Raw genomic sequence first — 26,791 nt, forward strand, 5'->3', positions numbered from 1 at the left:
TAAATTGTGCTTGCTAGCAATAAACTACATTCCGGGTTTAGTTTATTTTCAATGTCTTAACCCTGGATAGTAGTTAAGGAGGGGGTCGGTCATGTTTCCTAACCTGTTTTTTTTCAAGTAACTACAAAGTGTTGAGAGATGTTTGTATGGTTTTAGTGTCCCAGTCACTAAATTACTTAGCTCAGTCATCATCTAAATATAGAACATTTAATCAGATGAAGCAGTTTCTGGCTGCCCAGCTCTGGGAGCCCCTGTTGTTCATAACCTAAGTATTTATAACTAGGTAAGCTTTCTGTCATCAGAGATCTTCTATTTCCAAGGCTTAGCACAGTATGTTATACAGCAGAGCTCTAAATGCCAGACGAGCGCGTCACTGAGGGCTGCTGGCAGCTTCTCTCCGGGACCGGCTGCTCGGTCCTCCTCCGCTCCCCGTCTCTCCCCCTTCTTCCCCGCCCGTGACTAGGCAGAGGCTGCCGCAGGCGTTGCATCGTTCCGGCTTTAGGGAGGCAGAGCCGCCCCGTCCAGACCCTGCCGAGCTGCGACGCCGGGGTGGGGTGTGAGGCGTGCGGAGGGTCAAGGAGCGCCCATCGCGGTAGCCGCACGGCGCCCTACGGCCCACGGGGCAGGGTCACCTCCCCACGCTTCACCTCACTCACCGCCCCGCACAGCTGCCCCACTCCGACAACACGGCGGCCGCAGCCCCGCCTTTCGCCGGCGTCACGTGCCAGCGGTCACGTGCTGCCGGGACCGGAAGCGTGGAGATGGGGCCTCCCACTGCTCGGGGTGCCGATGCGGCGCCGCGCCGGGCAGAGGCCGTGATGCGCTCGGTGCGGGCGGCCGGCGAGCGGCTGCGGCAGCTGGCGCGGGGCGCCGAGGTGCTGCGGGAGACCTGCCGGCAGTACCCGCTCTTCTGCTGCCTCCTCCTAGGGCTGGGCGCCGCCACTCTTCTTCTCAACCGGTAACCGGGAGCGCCGGGGCGGGGAGCCGGGCCCAGGGGAGCGCCGGTAGCCTGTCGTGCAATAATGTTGCCTTCCTATTTGTTTGTGAGGTATCTTCATGTTTTAATGATCTTCTGGTCGTTCGTGGCTGGTGTCGTTACCTTCTACTGCTCGTTGGGACCGGATTCCCTCCTGCCCAATATTCTTTTTACGATAAAATATAAACCCAAGGTAAATGTCTGTTAGCATTGTGCTTTCTTTGTATTTAGAAATAATGTGTAATTCCAGGAGCTTTCTGACATACCATACATCAATGCAGCTCGTGTGTACCATCTGAGAGGTGCTTTGTAGCAAATACACAATGACTAAGACTTTGGCTTCTTCATGCATTTTGTATAGCCCTATCAAACCTACATATGGCTGTAAAGCCTGTTGGGAGTCTTCATGGATGTTGTTTTCTGCTTCACTCATTTTTGAGCTTTGGCATTTGAGTATTAAGTAACTGAAAAATTACGTAGTTGTATTCTTTTTTTAATTGAGGCTTTTTCTTTTATGGAGATGCTTTTTCTTTGGCAAGCCAGTGCTAAGTCTTCTTTGCTGATTGTAGTGAAACTTCTCTAAGTGGTACTGCCTTTCAAATTAAAACATAAACAACTTTCCCAAATAAAATTGCTGTTTTCAAACTTGAAATTTTACATGAAACCGTTTTATAGGGCTAAAAATGCTACAGTTACAGTAGTTCAAGGCTATGAGTGAGGCAGGTGTTGCAGAGAAAACAGCTGCTCTCTTACTAGACCAGCTGATGTTCAGGGAGATGACTGGAGATGTGAAGGGGGATCTGTCTACTCCAACTTTTAGTGGAAGCGACTTTTCTGTTTGGTTCAATTGTCTCTCATACCGTGCCTTATTACCTCATTTTCCTGCTTGAAGAATAACTTTGTCTTTATACTTTTCAGTTCTCTGTAATTGTATGCTCTAAAAGGAAGTTCACAAATGTCAGTGTATTAAACAAATTATCATTTTGAAGAAGGTAAACTTGTCTAAATGTCTCCTCTTAGCAATTAGAATTGCCGGAGCTATTCCCCCATGGTCACAGTTGTGCTGTATGTGGCAAGGTCAAATGCAAGAGGCACAGGTAAATTAAATATGTGGCACCGGTAAGCTTAGTATTTCTTACATTTTGCACAAAGCAGTAGGAAACTTTCGATGAAGTATTGTTACATCAACTTTTCCATTTCCTACAGGCCTACTTTGCTTTTAGAAAACTATCAGCCATGGCTGGATCTGAAAGTGCCTTCCAAGGTGGATGCATCACTCTCAGAGGTAATTGCTATAGCATTTCTTTAGTATATTGAAATACAGTGAGTTTTTATTACGTATCTCCTCGACATACTGCTTCTGGTTCAGTAGCTAGTTCAGGTGTACTTTGCACGTATGTTAACTTGTTCCTGTAAAAGTCTGCTGGGAGCAGAGAGGCAAGATGAAGTATTTGTTATCACAGATGTGACTGTTGCTGTAGTAGTGTCTCTGGCACACAGAATAAACATTTATGTAAACTGGGAAGCATATAGGAAAGAGCAGTTGTAACAGAACATGTCTGATTCTCAAAGAGTTAAGGATTTCATCCTGCTTAGTTTGTTGAAGTGGAGGTTAAGAGATGATTTGCCTACAACAAGAGTAGTAAAAGAATGAAAGCCTTAAGGGAAGGGTGAGATGGACAGTTGAGGAATGTTTTTAACAAACACAGATAACGACTTGTTGACTCTCTTTGACTTAATGTTGTGACTTTCTCTGCAGTTTCAGAAACAGTTACTGTTTTAAAATTACTTAATCTTTTAATTTTTTTTGAGGAAGTTTGGGCTAAGTGTATTAAAATAACAGCATTGCTGAATATAATTTCAATAGGTTTATCTTTTTAAACCTATTGTTTTAATAAGAGAATGTAAAAATAAATGCTTCTATGTGTGTAATATTTTTAGAATTTGGGGCAGCAAACAGTTGTAACAGTTTATCAAAGGATGTGGTAAATGCTGAAAACCCAGAAATTTTCCTGTTTAGCTTAAGTAGGAATTTAATGCTAAAAACATTCCTTGTAGTATGTTATTTATAAAGGGGTATGAGTAGGTACCATAGTTACCTTCTTACTCATCTTTAAAATGTGTTGCTGCACATTTGACATTTCATATTTGATTGCTGTTGCTTACTTCCTCGAGCAGTGAACCAGAGTAATCATCTTTGATAGACGCAGACAAGCATTTTGTTTGAGCCACCATTTTCACCTGTGTAGGATACTATTTGGATTGAGAAATTTCATTGCATTTTTCCCCACTGCAACTCTTCTGTACTGGTTAAAAGGGTAGCAGGGGTTCTGCCCACACTGAGCATCTTGCTCTGCTCTGAGAATACAGTGTGTAACGTGTACCTGGAATTGGATAGCTTGCTTCGGGTTGGAAGGAGAGACTGCTCTTATTTTCTTTTGGGGGTTAGTTTTACAGTACAGGGAAGCTGATACAATGAGAACTGAATTAAGATTAATGAGATTCTAAAGGAGTGCAACCCACTTTTAGAAAGCAAATTCTACAAGTCCTTGGAATACTTATGGGATTTTTAAACTCTGGATTAGTTTTTCTTGTTCTTCCTTTGCAGGCTGAAGAATTTTGGCAGTGTTCTGATTTCTAAATGTTTCTAATCTGAATCAGTTGCAGAGTCTTTAAGCTTGTATTTTCAAGTGCTTACAGAACAGTTCAATACACACTCAAATCAGAAGAAATCCAACTTTTTTGTAACAAATCACTTTTTCTCTCTTGGATTGTGATGGCAGTTTGTTTCATTGATGGCAAATTCTTAATCTTTTGCAGTCTTGTTTGGTTATCTAGCTGCTGTACATGGTTTAGAACAATAAGGAAAACCTGTGCTTGGACTCCCCTATTCATTTATGTTTATTATTATAGTTGAACTCTAAACTGCCGCAGCCATGCATCTCTCAATATTTGATAGTTTGGGCTGTATCCCGCACAAAAATAGTGCAGTGACCTAAGTAAAATTTTGTTTCCAGTGTCTGTTGATCTCAAATTTTTCTTTAATTCTTAACTTGATTATGGGACTAGATTTTTTTTTCTTCCCCCTTCTCTCTCTTCTAAAAGTAAGAAATGGACAAATGCATGACAAGAAATCAATTATTGTCTGAATGTGCTCTTTGCCAGTCCTGAACCCTTTTAGCAGCACAGTAGCTTTCTTGTTGGAAATTGCTGGTTCTACCACCAGGAAGTGGTCTCAGCTATCTAGCTGTACTGCCTTTTAAGGCTTTTAAAATAGTCTTTGTCATTTACTTACCTAATTCTTCCTCCTTTCTGATCTAATTCGGCCTGGGAGTTATGACCTGCAACTGAACCATTCATCACTCAGCACTACAGTTCCTTTTCCTAACAACTGGGATCTGTTCTATGACAGTCCACAGAAAGCTTGTCTAGGCAGCAAAGACTGACTAGCTTGCAGTGTTATAGTGCATGCTAGAAAATAACTTCTCTTTGTTCTTGTCATCAGCTGCTGCTTATGTTGCTATGTGCTGCATTTGGTTTTACACTTGTAATCTCTTTCCAGTTCAAAGCTGCTCAGACATAGTAGAACCTGTCATTTTGCAGAATGATTGAAAAATAGGCTTTAAATTAAATGACTCATCATTTGTGTTTAAATCTGGAGAATAATACTTTACAGACAAGGAAATTGCTTATCATTAGCTGTCATTCTTTGAGGTGTCCCATCTACTCTGTTGGCATGTGTGCATAGTGTGAGCAATTAAGCTTGAATAATATTATTGGCGTTGCTAGAATGGAAGTGGAAGTACATGCGTCCTGCTTTCCTAGTGCTTTGAGGTGCAGTGAATGATGTGACAGGTTTTTTTTTCCTGACTTATGGAATCACACTGATACAGTCTGGAAGGCTCATAGGGTTCATGGGAAAACTGTATGGACCTTGAACTCCAGTTACTGGCAGTCAATTGCCTGTTATTCTTGGAGTATTTGTATTTTGCAGTATGGATAGTTTCACACTGTAGCTCTCTTTTAGCTTCACTATGGTGCAATGGAGCATCATACATAACTGCCTCTGCCATGCTATGTGTTTAGTAAATGTGCAAATAAGCACTGCTTTCTGTATCTCCAGGATCAAGACATTTTTTATTAAAGCTATGTAGAGAACTTGAGTTCTAGTCAAATGTGTCTTGACCTCTGATAGCGGGACCAGTGATATGTGGATTTTAAGTGCATTTTGAGTTAGTTGTTTGTCTCTCTGCATGCTGCCTCTAAGTCTTTGGCTTGTGGGATTATCTGCATGACATTGTCCTGTGGAAGCATTATCATAAAGCCCTTATGTGTCTATGGAAATAGTAGATAAAAAGAGAAACGCTGGCAAGTCTGCAGAATGGTTCAACTGGAAGTCGGTTGCTACAGTCATGGGCTGAATCTCAAGGAGACCCTGTCCGGAGTGGGGTGCATCATCAGGTCTTGTATCCCTCCTGCTTTCCTTGCTGATTTAGTTACCACAGGAAGATGATTCTCAGAACCATACATGTTTGGCTTTAGCAGTCAGAGCAAGATCTCTCACTGTTGGAAACAATTCTGATGGTTTTAGAAGCCTCTGGACCATAGGCAAAGAGTTATGTTAGCAGTGGCACATGTGCTGGAAGGCTGATAGACAGGCTTTCAGTTCCAAAGTAGTATCATGGATAAAGGAAAGTCTTCGAAGAGGAGTGCATTATACTCCCTTGGAGTACGCTGTCTTGTGCTTGTAGTCCAAGTGCACTTGTCACTCCAAGTGGAAGATGGTCTGCTGTCATTGTTCTTGATGGGGTGGCACATAGCAAGAGTGGAGGAAAAATGAAAAGGGATCCTTTTATAGATGGACAGTATGGGTTTTTCTGCAGGCCTTTGCTTTTGAAAGGCGTTTTTCTGGTAAGAGTCTGCAGTTTGAGCCCTGAAAGAGGTTTATTTTGTTAAATTCTGCAAGAATAAAATAAAGTTGCTGTACCTGTGACAAGGCTGAGATTTCTATGGAGTAAATTGGTGGTTTATGTAGTGGCACTGCCATGGAAGGCATCAGGGAATAGTCTGATCTATTGCTCTTAAGGCCAATGGTCGGTGTTTGCCGACTGGAGCTTGATCTAATCTCCCTCCTGTTGTCTGAAGATTAACTTCCAAAGAAGATTCTCTAGGACTTCTTGATCTCTTCTGTACTAGGAAGTAAAGCATCTATTTTCATCTCTCTCTACCCTGCCAGTCTGCTTTTAATGGAAATCTCAGAATTGAGTCGAATTTTTTTTGTTTGTTTGTTTGGTTTGGTTTGGTTTTGTGGTTGTTTTTTTTTTTTTTGAGGGGGAAAGGGTGTGTGTTTTTGGAGGAGGCTGTAACACAGCATCTATCTTACCCATCCATCATGAACACACGATCATGTTACAGTTTCAAGATCTATTACTGCTATAGCACATAGGGGTAGGAGAAAAGATGTTGACTTTGTATGGTCCACAGTACAGACATCTGAAGGTATCCCAGACTGGAAAACATTCCTTCAGAGAGAAGGTAAAGGAACAAAATTTTTCCTTTAGCCTTAAAAACAAAGTGAGGAAAAATCACTGAAATGGAACAACTGCAAAAGGGAGAGGATCATCTTAAATTTGAATAGGCGATATTAGTAGTAAAAACAGAAATAGAGAGTATTCATCAGCTACTGAAATCTGAAGAACTGAGAGGAACTAAAAAGGCCGTGGTATGCATTTTAGTGAGTGTGCTTTCATAATCATGAGTAGATCAGAGGCTAAAAATAGTATAAATTTAATAAGTCTTAATTCTTGCAGTGCATGTAGTGTGAATGAGTGCAGCGGCAAATCTTGTAGGAAGAATAATACCTACTCTCATAAATGACACTTGTACTTCAGCTGTTGCATTCAGCTTGCCTTTCAAACAGATTTGACATTTTTCTTTGAACACAGTGGCTTCTTTTGCGAAACCTTTCTTTCTGCAGAATACGGCACAGCAGCCTCACAGAGCAGCCCATGTATTCTGTCTTACTACCCGGACCAGTATTGATTCTGTCAGGGACAAACTGATCTCTAAAGCAATGACTGATTAAGGGATAGGTTGTGACAAGAGAAGGTGGTATGGATGACATCTTGGATTATAGTGAAGGAGGAGAAATCTCAAGAAAACTTCATCCTATCTTCTTTCTCATGTTTTTGTTTCTTGGCACTGTTGGACATTTTCCCTTCCTTTCAGAAGTTTGGGGTTTTTTCTGCTAATCATAGTGCAAGGATGAGTAGTACACCTTGTGTATATGGTGGTGGCAGCCCTTTGACTGAACCAGGACTGTTGCCTCCTGTGCCTTCCTTCCTTCTGTAATGTTTAAAGCTAAGCTGAACCAGGGCATATGTGTGCAACAGCACTGGTTCTTCCTGATTAACCCAGGGTTTCTGTCATGGAAAAGGCAACCACAGGCTTGACCTGTGAGAAATGGATTTGATGGAAAGGGGGGAAATTATGCTCTACAGAGATCCATGTAGGTGGGATATGCAGGGGCTAGGAACAGGAGGGGAAAAGCCATGAGGATCCATGTAGGACAAGGACTTTAGGGATTGCTATAGTTGGGACTTCAGGAGATGGCTGGACCATAAGGCAGGCTCTGTTGAAGAAATGAGAATGGCTTTCCCAGGAGTTGTGAGGCACTGGAGCAGGTTGCTCAGAGCAGTTGTGGCTGTCCCATCCCTGGCAGTGTTCAAGGCCAGGTTGGACAAGGCTTTGAGCAACCTGGTCTCATGGGAGGTGTCCCTACCCATGGCAGGGGGGTTGGAACTAGATGATCTTTTTAAGATCCCTTCCAACCCAAACCATTCTGTGATTTGTTGTGTTTTAGGATTCTCCTTTTGCCTTCTTTGTGAGTGGTGAGCTCACAAATCAAAGGATTGACTGTCCCACTTTGATGGTGGGGGAGAGCTGGAAAAGGCTGAGGTTTGAATAAAAAGGGGTGAAGATGTGTGTAAGTGTAGGATGGGTAGCTGTGCCTGTGGGACATTTCACACTATATCAGAAAAGAAGAGGAACTGATCTGAAAAGTTTGGGAAGGGCTGTTTGAGGCAAGATGACATTTTTCATAGCATTCACCTAACAGAATGACTACAGCGCTGTGCTTCCTCTTGTGGATAGTACTAGTGGCAGCTGTTTCACGTTGATATCTGATGAAACCATCATTTTGTGCTGTATGTTGATTACTATGCAAAATGATTGATCTCACTGTAGAATCACAATGTACATGTTTATACATTAAAGTTCTACGATGTAACAATTATGTTCTATGAGTTTTGAAAGGTGGTGTGATTTTAACTTTTCTAACAAGGATTTACAGTAAACTGTTTTGTAATGTGGTTGTCTTTGTTTTGCTCAGGTGCTTGAGTTGGTGCTGGAAAACTTTATTTATCCATGGTACAGGTATGAGCTTTACCTAAGAGTTGTTATTTTTTAATATCATAAATATTTGTCAAACTGTTTAAGATATAGTCACTTGAAAATAAACATTTCTGTTTCTTCAGTAAAATGTACAGCATACTTGTAAGTGCAATGGTTTCATCATTGTTACTGTCTCTTAGCACAGTAGAACAGATCTTTTAATAATTTAGGCATGATAGAGGTGGTTCTGAAATTCGTATTTCAACCTAAAACCACTTTTAGATTATTCATTTTTATATGTTGATTTTCTAGTAACTCCTTGGGAGTACATATGGCTTGATTAAAACCTGTGTAAAAACATCTTCCTCCCACTCCCTGAAATTTATTTCCAGGTTAGAAGCACACTGATCTTCCTTATTGCTTTAAAAAAAATCACTTTTAATTAATATAGAAAAGGTATTTTGAATACATGTTGCGGCCACCTTCTTGCAGAACATATGGTGATTTGTTGAGTTTTAAAGCTTTGAGTGGCTATGCTGAGCTGAATAGAGTAATACTGTGTAAATAACTTTAAAATGGAGTATAGAGGAAAGACTACAAAATTCTTTGGTTGTTGCCTTGTACCTTTATGTATTAATTAGTGCTTCAGAGAACTTTGTAGGAAGATACTACAAATATTTTTAATTGATCGTGCTGGCATAAAAGTGTTAAAACGGTATTCTGCCTTTACTCTGACTTTTACTTTTTCATTGGATGAAAGTGTTTGGTTTTGTCCTAAGAGAAATATAGACTTTTTTTTGTTTTGTTTTTTGTTACTCTACACTGGTTGTTTTTTGGTGGTTTTGTGTTGTTTGGTTTTTTTTTTTTCTCTCCTGTCTCTGGGATCTAAAATTTTCAGAAAATTTGCAGACTTCTTTGCCTGATTGGTTTTTAATTGTGGCCGATACCTGCCAATACCTGCTTGTCTCCCATCTATCTTTGTGTGAGGAATACACTGAAGCATAAAACTTAACTGCTTATGCAGACAGCAGAGGGAGCTTTAGCATCGTGTATTGTGAATGAGAACGTTGGAAAACTCGAGGTTTTTAACTTTCAAATGCAGAAAACTGTATCATGTTCCATTGAGCTGTTTGACAAAGGAACAAATGTAAGGCAGCCATCTTCTCTATTTAATCATTTGAAATTAGGATTTTTTGGCTGGTGGAAGGTGTCTTCAATGTCTTTGTTTTGGACTGTCAAGGAAACTTGGTTTACACATATTACTTGAATCTGACACACAAGACAGTGGAAGTCTGGATTTTGAGCTAGCTCCATAAATTCACACCATGCTGACCAGACCTAATGAGTTTTCCCTGAACCTAAAGTACTTGGGAGTTCAGTGAGCAATAGTGCAGTGTTATCTGAGCAATGTTGCAGGAAGAAACTTGGTCCTGAAAGGCATACTGGTAGTAATGTCAGAGGTCTTTTTCGCTCTAGACGTTCAGGTGTTTCTGTGCTTTGCTGTGTTTCCTCCCAACAGTTGTGCAGGGAGGTCTGAACTGTGTGTCTGTGGGCAGCCATTTGGGGTCTGTCTTGTAGAGCATGCTAGTTCTGACTTATGCAAACAATGTAGGTACACACATATATAACTCAGCTCACGCTGGAGAAGGAGCTTTTACATTCATGAAGTGTTTATTCTGAGCTAAGAAACCTCACTCTCTAGATAATTTTTCACAGAGCCAAATCAGAAACCTTTGCATCCAGACTATCCTTACTTAGCAGCATGGGTGCCCACCAGCAGGCAATTCAGGCTTGCCAGACTAGGTTGGTAAAACAGTGTGCTGCTTTGCCTCACAGAAAAGTCTTGGCATGATTCCTTGTGGTAGCTGCCCTCCTTCAAGTGAATGGAATTTGTGCAGAAGCGCCTCTCTTTGTTTAATTTTTTGTGCCTGATGATGTCTTGCAGCACCTTGCATACTCCCGACATTAGAGATGTAACATAACATATCTCACTCAGAAGCCCAGGAAGTGTAACACTAGCCAGGAATGTATGTTGCAGGATAAAATCATAGATTTATTACTAAGGAAATAAAGGGCTATAAGCAGGGAACAGCTGTGTTTTATGTTTGTTTCATTAATAAAATGTGTAAGAATTTGTAATATTTTATTAGCAAGCTAAAATTTAGAGGCAGACATCCCTAAACTTGAACCAGTTTAGGAGAATGAAGATTAGTGCTTAAAATCCAGTGAATTCTACTGAAATAGGTAGTTATATGCAATTTTCTTTTGTATTTTTCAAACTGGTTATATTTAAATATTTGTGTTAAGATTTTTTTGAACCATGTGAGAAGAATAGAACATAGTTCTAAGTAATCCAAATTTGTAGAGCTACAAAACACCCGTCTGAGTCTATTGTGTATGCTGTACAGCAAAACAATATAATATGTTGCTTATGCCAACCTCATTTAAATAAGAGAATTTAAAGTTTGAGTTATTCACTCTATGCTTACTGAATTTTTTGGTCATCGATGCTATTGCTACTCCTGTTCTCTCAGATTAGATTGGAATCCAGTAATTACCACATTTTTGTAACAAATTACTGTTTTTCTTTGATAGTGACTAAACTCAGTGTTTCCACATACGGAGCTGCTTCTATTTTAGATGCAAGTAATGCAAGAACATTTCAAGTCTTTTGTTGAGTTGCAATCCATAGTTTTTCAGTTTCATCAGCTTGCAACTTATTTTCTTCATATTTTTGATAGGAGTTGTCCAAATTTGGTAAGAATAATTGACACACGGGGGGGGGGGGGAGGGAATCACATTAGTATTTGCATATGGTTTTCATTTATGAGTAGTTCCCATGAGATTTTGCATGCAAAAGCAGTTGGGTGTATCTCTTTTGAGACATTGGACTCAGTAACTGTTTGCAAATTAACAGATTGAGCCTTTTGTTCTTTAGCAAATCTCTCCATTACACAGACAGTTGTGTTTTTAAGCTTTTCCTCAAATTCTGGGGAAGATGCAGCCAATTTTTAAAATGTTTCCAAGCTTCCACTGGGTCGCTGGAGATTTGAAATTTTACTGGTTCTTGATGCTTTTTTTTAGTAGTCTTCAGTCTACTTGTGATTAAAAGAATATCTCTGCAAACCCACGGCGCGTTGTGAAAGTACGTGGCGTGAAGTCATGTCCAAGTACAATTAGCCAAGATGCTGGTTATCCAAGTGTCAATAAAATAAAAGCTTCTTGGTCCAAATTGCTTCATGTTATCTTGCTGTTTGTCAAATACTAGTAATACAGTCATACAATTTGCTTGCTAATTCCTTGGCTTCCTCTAAAAGTGTGGGTATTTGCTAACCATATTGCATCTAAAACGTCAGCTGCTGTTCTGATAACAAACCAAACCTTCCCCTAAGGTATTCTTACCTGCATATGATTAGCTGTTAGAGGATGGTGGTATCCCTTATGCCAGGCTGCTTTCTTTGAGGTGCTTTTTCATGCAATTAGGTGCATACTTAGATCATCAGGTCGCAAGTATCTGTACCTCACAGTTCACATTCAGCATGCATTTGAACGCTGCATATAATCCTAGCTAACATGGCTTAAAAAATTGGATGGTAATGCAAAATAACGTTATAAGCATGAAATTTTTATTTTCCAAGTGTATTGTTATTGCTTGTACTGTGTGGTTTGTTTTTTTAAATGCAGATGATATTTGCATTTACTGCATAGGTAAACTTACTACTGAAAACTGTGATGACGTTCACAAATGGTCATTAGCTGAAGCAGGATCTAACTTTGTCATTGCTCAGCTATTATAATACAGTTTTACTAGTATCTTTGGGCATGTTCTAATGCCCACATATGTTTAAATGCTGGCAGATTTTTATTCTTTCTGTTGCATTTTGTGGAATGCTGTTATCACGGTCTCTTTTTCCACTGGATTTAGTTGCAGTTTCTGCATCTAAGACTTGGTGTATTTTCCATTTTCATTCGGTTTCCCCAAAAAGACATGCAGCTGGTTATTTTTCTTCCTGAGTCAACTTTCAGTATTTTTAATGACAGTATTTCATTGCACATTATTTATTGCAGCAGATGGAAACTGGCAAGCCAGATAAAAAGTTTAGATGATATTTTGATGTATCAATTTGAGAATCTGTTTGAATTCTTCTTTATTTCGTTTCCAAGCAGAAATCATGTTAAATAATTTCAATTTTGTTCCAAGTAGCTATAGGTTGAGGTTCTTGTTTTGTTTTCTTCGTAATTGATGGTTTCGTGTTTCATGATACATAAAAAGTAGATTATCTTTTGTAGAAGTCATTTGTCGATTTCCTGTGTTGCAATTTATTTTCTCTTCTAGGAAATGGCAATCTCTGTTTAGGCTAGAAATAGACTCAATTTTATATTTACAAAGGAAAATATTACTGTATCAAGTGGCATCTAAGTATTAGAACTTGTTGAAAAAATACCCATGGAAGTTTTCTATTGGAAGATGCTGACATGCAAGGGATGTACCTATTTCGTTAAAAGCTGCATGAGGATCAACCAATTTTATAATAGCACTCAAATAAAAGAGTTTTAGAAAGCCAGATTTGTACTAAAACAAATGAAAATTATTTTAAATCTTGCAGTACAGAAGGTCTTTTAGTATGAGTGTGGAAACCCCAATTTTTACTAGCTTATCTGGGGTATGTGCTTGCAGAGCTCTTATTCCACAGGTTTTGTCATCAATTTTAATTCAGTTTCACTTTATGCTGCTGAGCTAGGAAGCATTCACTTATGTGGAAACTGAGTTAAATTTTACTTGGTCAGAATCATGCGGACAGCATATTAGAGCAGGAATTGGTATATAATTTCAATTTACTGACATATTTCTTATGCCATTGTTCTGTGCACAAACATACTAGGAATGCTGTGTGTTGTACTTGAATAGAGGACTTTTTACTCTCTGACCACACTTGGTAGCTTCCATTTCAGTTAATGCCAGTTGAACTGTCACTGTTGAATGTTTTCATTTCAGTTTTCAGTAGTGCCAAATGTATTGTGGGTTGAATTAACGTAATGTATTTTATTCTGTTTCCTTACATGACATGCTTTGCAACACTGCAGAAATATTACTGATGATGAATCGTCAGTGGATGAACTGAGAGGCACATTGCGGTTTTTTGCATCTGTATTGGTTAGGAGAATTCACAAGGTAAGGTGACTTAAAGGTATTAATGCTGGTTTTCCACCAGAAATAACTGATACCCATTTGTAGCAAGTTCTTTATTTTTTTAAATGGTAATTCCAAAGTCAGTCTTACAGAGAGCATAGGCAGTTTCTATCTAAATTTCTTCTTTGAAGTGTCTTTTGCCTCCTCCATGAGCTTATTCCTGGTTATAAAACATCTTTGAAGATTCATCAGTGGAAATGTTCAACGCCTGGTTGGACATGGCTTTGAGCAACCTGATCTAGTGAAAGATGTCCCTGCCCACAGCAGGGGGTTGGACTAGGTGGTCTTTGAAGGTCCCTTGCAACTCAAACCATTCTGTGATTCTTGCAGATGGATTTCACACCAGTGCAAGGCATTATTAAACCTTGGGATGATTTAGTGACTTAATACAAGTGGAAATGATTTTGAGAATTACTGAAAAAGAGCTACTAGAAAACAGCAGTGTACCTGTCTCATAACTTCAGCTTGCTTGACTTCTTTAAATGCAGACAAGGTCCTTAAATTGTTTATAAAGAATAGACTTCCATTAAGTGACTAGCTTACTACAGGATTTAAACCAGGTATGGTTCTTGCATTAATGTAGTTCTTAAGAAACATTCTGAAGATTAAACATTCAAATTTTTTATTCCCTGTGTTTAAGAGATTAGCACATGTATTCCCTTTTCTGGTAAAGTGCTTCAAGCCTGTTTTATAGGAACTGCTTCTAACTTTCTGTCTGTTCTAAGCAGGAAGAGTTGCTAACTCAGTTTCCAGATTTATTCAGTGCTTACTCCTCTGTTGGAGCAACTGCCATAAATGTGTGTCTTTTTTCTCTTCCTTAGTAACAGCAATATTTCCTGAACTACAAGCTGTACATGTACTCTGTCGTGAGTGATTAATAGCCTGATTCTGTCCTTGTTATATATCAAATCCAGATGACTTTCTTGTTTACTCTAACTCAAGCATGTTGCTTTTTAAAGTGAACACGGGGGAAGATTAGGAAGTGTCCATGTACCACAGACATTATATAGAGGTGTGAAAGTGAAGTAATTCTTTCAAAGTGAAAATCTAGAGCAAGCTCTTAAAAGTTTCATTTGGAGTTGTAATACATGTAGGTGTTAGTTGCATTGTTCGTAGATCCATGGTTTATTCTGAAAATGATGATGTCTCCTCTATTGATCATGTAATAAGGTATTAATCATGTTATCTCAGATCAGCTATAGCATTTTTAAGTAGAGTGTTAATTTACCACATCTGCTTTTGACAATAATGAATTAAATGCAATATTTTAAATTCTCTTTGTCTGGGCAGACAGTATGTGCAACAAAAACTCAAGGAGTGTATAAGTATTATGCACTGTCGGGGTACTACAAAATAAAGATTATCACAGAAATTAATTTCTCTTTACAAATGTTTAGATTTCTTTGTATACATCCTGTGGAGTAATTTATTTTGTCTTTTTGTGTGAAGTGGTACTAATAGTTCAGGTGAAAAGATACTCATAGTAACTTTGTTTGGAACACAGTTGAAACTTGGCATGCTCAGCCCTGCATGGTGTCTGGTCTTATGCTCTTGTTTTCAGCTCATACCCTTTTTTTTCTGCTGAACAAGTGTTTCTCTGTGTGTGCACATACCCACATACAGATTCAAACAGGCTCAGGTAGCGTCTGTGATCCATATACTACTGAAAATGTTGTGTGTAGAAACCAGAGTTCATATGCAAGTTGTAAATAAAATGCTAACTTCTTGTCATTTTAGGAATCCCAGTTTAAAGCTTTAATTGTTAGCTGAAAAAGGTTGTGACAGAGTGTTTTATAACCTTTCAGCTCTGATACAGTGTCTCTTATAACCTCATTTGAGGAGAAATTAATCACCAATTGCAAAATAAAATATTCTTATACCTTTGCCAAACAGCTGTACTTTGGTTTGGATTTATTACTAAATGCTTGAAAGCAATAGTTCTAGCTAATAAAGATAAATATTTTAAATCTGGGAATGTGTAAGAAAAAAACAGACTCTTTTTATCCTTTTTTAGGCTATATCTATACTTTCTTGCCAAAAAGTCTTGTACGTTTGAATTAAGACTTAAAATTACAACATACTTAAGTAAGGAGAATTCCTTTATTTTCTGTTTAAGTCTGCCTAGGTGAGTGTTTTGGAGCAGGGTTGTTGAACAAACAAGTGCTTTAGGCCAGTCAGCTCTTCAGTATATGCTGAAATACTTCTCTCAGAGTCTGGATTTTTCCTATTGTGGCCATTTCTGGTTAGTTATGGCTTTTGAAGGGAAAGTGAAGCATTTCCCTTTGTATGGTGTGCTGTAGGTAGCCCTGTATCTGGTTGAAATTTTTGTCAAAAGTTGATAGTGCCTACTGTTGTGTTTGTGATAATTTGTTTGCTGTGTTCTTTCGCTTACCTCTGCAGGAATAAACAGTCTTCTGTTCCTAAACTCTGGGTTTATAGAAATTCCTGTTCAAATGCGAGTCCCAAAGGACAGAGTTCTCCATTGATGAGCAGGAGCTTGACTTTTTCTTGTAAAAAGCAGTTGACCTTAATTTAGCTAGCTGCTTTTAGGCAGTTCTAGTCAATTATACTAGCTTGTTTGGGCTGGCCAGATTATGTCATAGCTGTGCACCTCAGATATTACAGGGGAGTGTGCAGGAATACATGTTAGTTTTCTTGTATGAATGCATAAAAGCTCAACTTTTCTCTTGGCTCTGGTGACCTTTGCAATTAACACTGTCTCTTTCTTTGTCTGACAAGAAGCACTTTCACACTTCTGTTCCATTACTTAGGGTCATTATTTGACTTAGTATTGAGGAGGGACAGACTGTATAGGAAAGAAACTTGTTCTTAGGTCTTAAGTTTTGAACACATGCAACTGTGTATTTCTTCTCTGAAACATCTTTTGCTCTTGCTTAAAATAAAGGGCATGCCAAGTACAAATCAGTTTCCAGGTAAGCTTCTGTGGAAACTGCTGAAGCTAATAAAAAAGAATCCTTTGAAACTGTACAGGTTGTCACTTAATGACAGTCAGGGACTGACTGGCTGTGGAGAGAAGCTGTGCTGCAAAGAGCCTGGTCCTGTGGTAGACATTAAGCTGAATATGAGCCAGCAGTGTGTACTGGTGCCAAAGAATGCCAACAGCATCCTGGGCTGTATGAATGGGAGCAGAGCCAATTGATCAAGGAAAGTGATTGTCTGTCTTAATTTCATACTTTTTAGGCAGCATCTAGGATACTGTATCCAGTTTTGGGCTCCCCATTACAACAGAGACATCGGTAGGGTGGAGCAAGTTCAACCAAGGGACCACTGAGATGGTTGGGACTAGAGCATTTAACCTGCGAGGAGGTTACTGTCAACATGGGGGTGTGTACAGCCCTGCACACCTTAATTCGAGCTTGCTTTTACAGAGGATGTTGGGCTAAGACATCATGAGGTCCATTTGTGCCTGAATTGTTCTGTAATTCTCCTTTCGTTTTCATAGGCAAGCAGAAATTCAGGACTCTGTTAATACGGTCCTTGATTAAATATGTGCTTTTTATTCAGTTTAGGATCATATGGTATGGTTGTTGGAGCTAACAGTTGTTTTGACTAAGAAACTCAGACTTTTCTTTTGGTTCTGCCATCACCTGAGCTGTGACATTTTTTCTGGATACATAAAGAGAAGAGGGTTTCACTTTGCTTTTAGTCCTTGTGGACATGATTGAGGGTTAAAGTACACAAGTACAAGAAGCACAGCATAGTTAACTTGCTTTTGTTGGTGGTCAAATCTTCATGTAGAACTAGGTTTCATATACTGTGACTTGGAAATCAAGCTGCATTACAAAATTATTGCAATGGGAGAATCCTAATGGAAACAAATTGGCAATAAGTGTTCTAACAGTATTGTTTATGGCATTTAGTTCTAAATGATGTTACATGCTTTGACCACAATGAGCGTCAGATCATCTAGAGAATTAATGGGTTGTTTCTTAAGGGTGTATTTTATGGTTGTAGTGGAGACATATATTAGCAAATTAATATATTTGGTACTTGGCTGTAATAAATAAAAAAAAGCAACCTAAAACAATTCTTGTTTTATTTTAAAACTATTCTTTAGGTGGATATTCCAACTGTTGTAACAAAGAAAATGCTCAAGGCAGCAATGAAACACATCGAAGTGATAGCCAAGGCCAGGCAGAAAGGTAATGTAAAGACTTCATATGCTGCGTTTTCAAAGGGCAAGTATAAATGTTTCTTTATGTATATTTGTTATTGTATTTGCTAACTCTTCATTCTCATGGCCTTCCCTTTACAAAAACAGAGTCATCCTTTTGCTTTTTCATCTGGAGGTTGCAATGACAAATAGAGAAAAAGTTACAGTACTCACAGTCTCCAAGTTACTGATTTTCATTTCCCCATATTAAAAATGCTAAATTTCTTTCTCTGTATAGTAAACGGGCATGTGGTTTTTGTCTGTTCAGAGCAACTGTGAGATCATTTGGCAATGCTTCTTAAAGTTTTTCCTCTGTATTCCAGGTGAGCAATTGTAGATGAAAGGATTTGTAGTGTATTGTAACTCTTATAGCTAGAATGATTTCACATCTTCACGCTAACATGAACAGTTGGTGGAGTTGTTCAGTATGTTGAAAAGTTAGGTTTATGTTTACAAGCCATGGAGAGACTTAGATCAGTAGCATATTTCATTATTATCCACATAAAAATATCTTCACAAGCCGAATGTAAAAATTATGTTAAAACTGCACATTGAAGGAATATTTAGAAAATAGAACACTTGCTGTAGGAAAATAGTTATCTTTATTCTTTTTTTTTCCACTGGCTGTGTTCCACAGTGCTGTATCTACTAAATGTGGTTTCATTCAACTTGTAAGCATAGATGTTTACTTTAACTGAAGTCATGAACTTTCCTCCCTTCCCTCAAAGTGCTTGCTTGGTGTCCATAAATATATGCCATTGGTCCTGTGAGTAGCAGGTAATGAATCTCATGAATAACGAGACATAGTCTGATCACATTAGATGTCTTCTGTAGCACAGCAATTTCAAGATACTAGATTATCTTGCAGCACTGTTTGTGCCAAGTTTTGTATTTCCTTTGATTTCTGCTAAGGAGTTGGAAACGCTTTTCTTTAGCAGCAGAGAACTGTACTTTAAATGTACATCATTGAAAATGTATCCATTTTCTTCAGTATTTTAAAGGAAAAGACTTGTTCTCTGAGGGCACAAATGTGAAGTAGCAGCTGAAAATGTCTTTTAGTAGTGCTTTCTAGTAAACATTGCTAAAGCAGCCAACGTAATGCATGGTTCAGAGGCAGCTTTCAGACTGTGCTTTGTTTGCTAGTTGATCTAGGTTTTTCTGTTTTTCAAAATCCTTTTCAAATGATTGCTTTAGGGAGCATTTCCTTTTTTCCTGCTCTTCTTACTCTTATGTCTTCTAGTAATTCCTGACTATTTGCGCAGGTACCTACATGATTTATTTCATTACCTGTCTTTGCCAGAGAGCATATTCCTCCTCTGCTTTTAATACCAGCTAGGCAGATTTATCAGGCAGTATACATTCCTGTATCCACCATATCAGCTGGTACTATTTGTGGTTCTTGGTTGTGAAGGACAAGCTTGCAGGCTTCTGTGCTAAATTCAGTATGCTGGAAACAGGCTTTAACCTTCTAGGTAACAGGTATGTATTCTGCACCTGACCTGTGCCTAGTGTGGTTCTTGGCACAAAGCTGTGCTGATTGCCAGTGCAGCTGGATGTGATTTATTACAGTTCAGTTCTTGCCTTTGGAAATGATTTGAAAGAATATAACATTGTTGGGTTTAATATGCATTTTTTTTTTAATCTGATAAAGGAGGTATTCTTTCAGCTCCATACAGCTGTTCGTAAGAGGGAGCACTCTTTCAGATCAGCATGCTGGTTCTGGTTTGATTTATGCTGTGTTTAGGCTGTGTTCTGTTTACAGAAGCAGGAAACGTTTAACAGGATTGAATAGAAGTCTAAGTTGATTTCAAACTGTGTTGTAGGCAAGTCAGTAGGTAGAAGCCCAATAAATGGGAGACTGTGAAGAAAGTCAAGAAAAAGCAAGCAGAGGCAGACTTTGGGCAATGAAGTCTTTTAGAAGAATCAAGATGTTGAGTTCCTCAATTATAAATGAGAAAACATTCTGGAAAATGCAGTTGTTTGGTCTAGGAATTCTTATTTCACTGTGTAGTTTTATTTCTAGTTAGCAGGGCTTCAAGGTCTAAGCCCAGGTTCTTTTGTAAAGTTTCAACATTGTATCCCTTTGGCAGTTGTATATGTACTAGGAGTACTAACTTTTTAGCTCAAATGAAAAGCAGTTGCCTCCTATTCATAACAAGAAAAAGCTGAAAGAACACTAATGCTGGTTTTTACTTGCAGTAAAAAATGCAGAATTTCTGCAGCAGGCTGCTTTAGAAGAATATGGACCAGAACTCCATGTTGCTTTGAGAAGCCGAAGAGATGAACTTCACTACTTAAGAAAACTTACTGAACTTCTGTTTCCTTATATTTTGCCCCCAAAGTCAACAGAATGCAGGTGCGGAAGTTATTTAGAATTGTATTCTTTAAAGTGTATGCGTAATGTCATAGTTTTGGGGAGTGAAAGAATGAACTCCGAAGTCATGCTCCTCATCCCTTGTTATCCCTTTGCTTCTAAGCTTTTTGATTGGTCTTAAAAGTAGCATGTTTTAAGGAATTGTTAAATCCTCTTTTTTTTTTTTTTTTTTTTTTTTTCCTTTTTTTCCCTTTTTAGATCCCTGGCTCTTCTGATAAGAGAGATTCTGCCTGGTTCTGTTTTCCTTCCCTCAATGGATTTCTTAGCTGATCCTGTAAGACTTTGGAGCATAGGAATAATTTAATATTACTGTTTTCCTACTGCATATGTTGTGGTAAAACAAATGATGCACAATGACTGACTTGCTGCGCATTTTGATTGTGTAAAAGAAAAAATTCATGTGGCCAGTGTTTCTGTTTGTTCATGACAGCTGGTTTCAGTGCTTAACTAACTGAACTGACTAAAATACAGTATTGGCATGGTGTCTTAAGAATGTATGTTTAATGAAAGACTACAATTCCTGTAAGATGGGAGAATGCTGTGCTAGTTTAAGCACTTTCAAATTGCTGTAGCTACATTTAAACAAAGGCCCAATTACCTGAACTCTAGCTGAATGTATTTTTATACCATTCTGAGTAAACCAGCCTTTTTTTTGCAGCTGTATTGAAATAATTTCTTTCGTCCTTAGTTCTGCAAATAAGAGGGCATTTTTTTCTGGAGATGAGATACTGCCATCTTTGATTTTATTTATGCATGTATTTTAATAGGCAAAATTGCAATACTTACGAAGGTATCACTTAGCTGCGAGTAGAAAGTAGTGTAGCTGTGGAAGTATTAGTAGTTCATGAGATCTGCACTAACAGTAAAAATACCTCGTAAAGCTTTCTTCCACTGGGTTAAGAACATTCTATGCAGATCTCTTCAGAAATTCCCTCAGATGCAAATATTTGAAGAGACTGTTGAAAGTCAATTCTCAAAACGTGTTCCCAGGCTTTGGGGTTTTTTTTTAAGTATTTATATACTCACAGGTTTGAACTTGGGCATAACGTAGTGAAATAATTTTGATCTAATTTATCGAGTTTAATATTGGTGTTTTTTTTTTTTTTAATTGTGCTTTCCTGCAGGACACAGTCAACCATTTGCTGCTGATCTTCATTGATGATAGTCCAGTGAGTATGGACAAAATTAAAGCAGTAGTAATCTGTTCATCCGTTTAGGAAGCTTTCTTACCCAGTTGTCTTTTTGTCAATTTGTTTCCTGCAGCCTGAGAAAGCAACTGAACCCACTTCTTCATTGGTTCCTTTCCTTCAGAAATTTGCAGAGCCAAGAAATAAAAAACCATCTGTAAGCAAAGGCAACATTTATTTCCTTTCCTGTTTTGAATAAGTGTTTTACTTTACCTGCTGTTTTTGGTTTACCTTCAACTTTTTGCATTATTTATGTACTCACTGAAAGTTCGAAAACTGGCTGACTGCATTCTTAACCTACTAAGGTACTGAAACTGGAGCTAAAGGAGATCAGAGATCAACAAGACCTTTTATTTCGGTTTATGAACTTTCTGAAACAGGAAGGGGCAGTCCACGTGCTGCAGTTCTGCCTGACTGTAGGTAAGATTGCATATGTGTGCTGAGGTGTATTTGATGTTCTTTAAAAGATTTAAGAATTTGCAAGTTCAAGTGAATATTCAGTCTCAGAACTAGACAGCATTATTAAGCAAGAGATTACCTTTCAGAACTTCTGTTCGCTTACTTCACTATGCCCTGATCCTTGGTAATGGTAATCTTGACGTTAACGCTGGTGGGGACTGTAGATCTTAATTGTATTTCTGTTTATTGATTAAAAGTTGTATGTTTTAAAATAGAATGTTCTTAGACGAAAAAAGTTTTGGCCATAGAAACAAAGTACAGCTGCCTTTTTTTTATACATGGTCGCTGAAGTATTTCTAAATTGCTTGTTTATCATTAAAAGTTTCTCACGTTCTTTTAGCTCTAAAATTCTGATTTCTGTAAATAACAGAAACATAACGGGAACACTGGAGGTCTTGAAACCTTCTATTCAGTAACCCATACCTTGGTTACGAAGCATGCATTTAATTTTACCTTTACACACGTGTTGTTTGAAAAGCCGCCTACTTTCCAATCATAAGTTTTTCTGTGAAGTTTGTGTAAGTTAGAGTGGTTCATTTCAAGTTTTTTTGGTCAACTAGTAGCTAATTACTGACTCTAGCAAAATAATGTTATGTTTTGTTTTTAATAAACAAGTATTTCCATGTTGCATGGGAAATAATGGGTGTGTCTTCATATTCCAAGCCCATGCATGAAACAAGAAGATGTGAAATTGTTAGACTTTCTCCTAAAATATTGCATGAATCACTAGTGATTATATAACAGAATTGTAAATAGTCTCTGTGCTCCTTATGTGCTCATAATCGTTCCAAACATGCTGGCTTTTCATCCGAAAAGCTCATCTCCTCACTATAAATCTGACAAAGCAGTTGGTTACCTGTCCAGTGCTGGTGGTACCTGCAGGGGGTTCTAACCTGCCCTTTCTGGAGTTCTGTAGAGCATATGACTTATATAATGGGCTACTGGGGCTCTGTGTGTTTAGCGTGAACTGGAAATCATGCTAAAAGAAAACTGCAACTTGCGATTTGGCAATTTAGGAAGAAAAAAAAAATCATTCTTCCAATTCATTCTTATGCCAGGAACAATTTCATGGATTTATCCTTACTGTGGTAAGGAATAATTAGTTTTAATTGCAATATATTTTTAGTAATAATTTTATTAACAAATCTGAATTATGGTTAATAAGAAGGCAGTTGCCTTATTACATGATGTTGAGATGTCTTATGTTTCTATTAATTTTAAAGTTTTACAAATTACTATTTATAAAATAGTAATTGTTACAGGTTATAGGTTGCTTCAAGATGCTGTTTGTTTGCCAAGTTGATATACAAATGCATTTTATTTCCTTTACTTCTCAGAGGAATTCAATGACCGAATTTTGCAACCAGAACTATCAGATACTGAAAAGATGTCTCTTCATGGGGAAGTACAGAAAATTTACAAAACTTACTGTTTGGATGAAAGCATTGACAAAATTAGATTTGACCCTTTTATTGTGGAAGAGATTCAAAGAAGTAAGTTTGAATTTGAAAGGAATAATTTACTCTGGAATTTAAACAGCAAGCTGAACTAAAGTGAAGATTGGTCATATTTAGATGGATTAATCTTTACATTTGTCATTGTTTTAAAAATTGTTGGCCACTTGCTATGTTGTGCTTAGTCCTTGTTTTGTCAGTTTATTTCTGTTTTGTCAGACTTATAGTAGCTTGCAAAATAATCACAACTCAGACCAGATAAAAATCAAACTTCATCTGCCTATATATAGATATATTTATTTATGTTTGTGATTTTTTTTTTTTTATAGTTGCTGAGGGCCCATATATGGATGTTGTGAAACTTCAAACTATGAGATGTCTTTTTGAAGCTTATGAGCATGTACTTTCTCTACTTGAGAATGTTTTCACTCCTATGTTCTGTCACAGTGATGAGGTAAGCGCAAAAGGTTTGAAGAGTAGTCTTAAAGTCATTCAAAGCAATTTACTCATCATCTATGATTGTTCTGTGGTTGAAAGTTAAAAAATAAAATTCCCCACACTGATAGCTGCCTAAAGCCTTCTAATAGGAAACACTTGAAACAGAGGGGTGAGTCTGAATTTGTGTGTGTAAATCAGGTCCAATGTTAAACTTCTCACATTTATTTGAGCAGAATATATTGATGTGTCTTAGCAATAGGTACTTGTCTTTCTTCTTAATAAAGTGTATTGCTGAAAATTAGTATTGATGGTAATTTTTCCCGTAATAGTTAAAATGCTTCAAATGCTTGATTTTTCTAATGGGGAGGAGACATGGATTTTGTTGCTTAATTTTATTTTTATTTCTGTTTTCATGTTAATTTTTTAATCCCAAGACTGTGTAAAGTAAAATAAATAGTTCTGGGAGCACGTATTGCGGATTTGGCATGTCCTTTTTCAGATGAATATTCTAACTGCTAGATTATGGTCAGCTGACTTTTTACTTCTGTTTTTGTTTCCTGAATTTTGCTATGTTATTTCATAGTAGCCCTTGCCTCAGTTAGTCTGGTGTTTTCTTTGATACCTTATTTGCTTTTGTAGTACTTCAGACATCTTTTAAGGGGAGCAGAGTCACCAACACGCAATTCAAAGTTCAACAGGTGGGTATGGTAGAATCTTTAAGTAGTTTTTTGGTTTTTAGTTTAAAGTATCAAAATACTTTTTTTGTTTTTAGTTAAAAGTATCAAAATACTAAACCATAGGAATTTTGTTACTGCCTGATACCAATTTGACTAAATTTTTAGCTCTGACTTAATTTTTAAGTGGGCAAATTTAAATACTGAAGGAACAAGCATTATTACACAAGATGTCTCTTCACTTTGAAGTGTTTTACATTAAAGAACTTAAAATGTGATTAAGACCTCAACATTTGAAGAGGGGAGGGGAAAACAAATGTACATTGAGAGTAAGATAACATGGAAATAAAGTGGTGATTTAATTGACTTTATATATGTATAATACCATTTTGTTGGTGCAGAGCTGGATGATCTTGGATTTTGGGTTTTATGGGGATATGTACAGTGTACCCTGCATCTAACCAACCTGGTCATGCAATGGGAATCTCCTTTTGTGACAAGGAGGATTGTCTGTCAAGTGTGTTTTCTGTCCCCCAGCTTCCCCCATTCATTGCAGAAGTATAGTGTCAGAAGCTTTGTTTCTGGATTTGGGCTGTGTACTTGCAGACCACTTTTCAGGTTCCTTGAGGCCTGTAGAGAATCATCTCCTATGGTATGGATGGGTGATCTTCCACTGTGGGGTTGGGTTGAGTAAGCTTGAGATCTCATAATTTCTTGTCTTTCCTCTTGTGCTGGATGGCTCAGTCAGACTTAGCCCAACTGAGTTGCTCATATGGTCTAGCCAAAAGAAGGAAAACTTCATTACGAAAGTCTTTAATTTGGATAGGCTTTTTTTTCTTGATATCAAATAAGATCCACAGTACTTAGAAAATGCTGATGTTTATCATCTTAGATTGCTCTTCTAGAGGAGTAACAGCAATTTATTTAACTTTTTCTGTGTTCATTAGGGAGCAGCAGCAGCCCTCTTGATTTGCAGCCTCCTATGAGGCGTGTTATTGTGAGATCCCTTTCTCCCCTGCTAACATTCTTCAAAAGCTACATGATCATTCTCTTTAATGTATCTCCATGGGTGATACCTACTATGTGGTCTTTATAGCTTTTGTAGATCCAGGAGTCAGGTTTTGGTCAGTTTGGTGCTGACAGCTTGTTTCTTAGCAAAGAGGCATAGAAGGCAGCTAGACCAAACTGCATTTTTTTCCCTCTGTGATAGTCCATTAGGAATGGTGACCTTAAAACACACTCCAGCTTCTGTTGAAGATGGCTACAGAGTTTCATCCAGACCTTTAAATCTGCCTTCTGGTACCTTTCCCCAAGCTATTCATGTCAAGGGTTGAAAGTATCCTGTCATACACTTCTTAAATCTGGTTAAAGTATGAAAAGATAAAGGCTTCCTCCCTGGTGCTTTGCTTTCCAAACCAGAAAGAGTGAAATTATAGGCGGTCTCTACCTGGAGTTTTTGAAATACATCTCTGGTGGCTACAGAATAACCAGATTTTGATAATGTATCTGGTTTACGTTTTAGAGCAATTTGAATGCCCTGAGTATATATGCTGGCTTATGATACGAGATACTGTATGTTCCTGAAGTGGTGCCTCAGTGATTATTTCCATGAAACAGACCTCCTGTCTGAGGTCATAGGCAAGCAATTTGCCTGTTTGTCTGTTGCTTTGGTGTTTCCCTCAGCAGAATGTGGTACAGAGTCACTGCCAAGGGGGAAAAAAAAAAAAAGAAATTATTTATGGAATTACTCCAGATGCTATCCATATGCACATACCTCATCCTGCCTTCCCTAGTCTAGCATTAGAGATTATATAGAAATTTTATGAAAAGAGTTTGATACTTTGGTAGGGGAACTGGGAGTCTAACTGCTGGTTAAAAAGTCAGATCAAGTAGTAGATATAAAATCCCAGTGGAATGTTTATGTGGGTAATCTGTTGAAAGATTTCATTTGCTGCAAGACAAGAAAATTACAGAGCAGTTGCAAGCGGGAAGGTAGGGAAGAAGTGACTATCTCCGTGTAATTTCTCATTTGCATCACTTTGAACTGTGCAAAATAATTGTAGCATTTTGTGTACAGATAGGATGAATAATGTGCTATGAAAGCTCCCAAGGGACATGAGAAGTCCCAAGTATTTCTGGAGTGTGAAGAAGCCACATTGAGGATATTCTGGGAGCTTGATAGCTAGCTGTGGCTGTCAACAGTTTAACTCCATAACTGGTATTTTCCACCTCATGTTTTATGTGTGTGGCCAGTAAAAGCTGATGTTTTAAATTCCAATTCTGGTGAATTAATTTTGGGTGTGCGGAAGAGAGGACAAGAATTCCCTCTCTGTCTCTTTTATTTATGTATTTATAATACATTACTACATTACTTAAAGGTAATCTGTATTGGAAGTCTAACAAAACAAAAAAGCCATTATATACCAACTCTTAGATTTCTGGATGGCTGTATATCTGCCTTTTTTTACTACA

General features: G+C 38.0%; 1 protein-coding gene across 4 annotated transcripts in view; it reads left to right on the forward strand.

Annotated features, from left to right (window-relative positions):
* Positions 1-769: 769 nt before the first annotated feature.
* SNX14 (sorting nexin 14) overlaps positions 770-26,791 on the forward strand; it is a 56,656-nt gene continuing 30,634 nt past the window's right edge. For 3 of the 4 annotated variants that reach the window (XM_080614511.1, XM_080614512.1, XM_080614513.1), the window contains exons 1-15: positions 770-958; positions 1,049-1,169; positions 1,997-2,073; positions 2,183-2,261; positions 8,367-8,410; positions 13,454-13,541; positions 17,638-17,722; positions 19,933-20,089; positions 20,306-20,381; positions 21,232-21,276; positions 21,371-21,451; positions 21,600-21,714; positions 23,091-23,246; positions 23,537-23,661; positions 24,285-24,343. In XM_080614511.1, the coding sequence (XP_080470637.1) occupies positions 819-958; positions 1,049-1,169; positions 1,997-2,073; positions 2,183-2,261; positions 8,367-8,410; positions 13,454-13,541; positions 17,638-17,722; positions 19,933-20,089; positions 20,306-20,381; positions 21,232-21,276; positions 21,371-21,451; positions 21,600-21,714; positions 23,091-23,246; positions 23,537-23,661; positions 24,285-24,343 (1,448 nt within the window). In that variant the 5' untranslated portion in view covers positions 770-818. Of the gene's footprint in view, positions 959-1,048; positions 1,170-1,996; positions 2,074-2,182; positions 2,262-8,366; positions 8,411-13,453; positions 13,542-17,637; positions 17,723-19,932; positions 20,090-20,305; positions 20,382-21,231; positions 21,277-21,370; positions 21,452-21,562; positions 21,715-23,090; positions 23,247-23,536; positions 23,662-24,284; positions 24,344-26,791 lie in introns of those variants that run through there. The other variant, XM_080614514.1, reaches the window with a different exon arrangement.

Source organism: Psittacula echo (genome assembly GCF_963264785.1).
Source record: "Psittacula echo genome assembly, chromosome: 4".
Lineage (NCBI taxonomy): Eukaryota > Metazoa > Chordata > Aves > Psittaciformes > Psittacidae > Psittacula > Psittacula echo.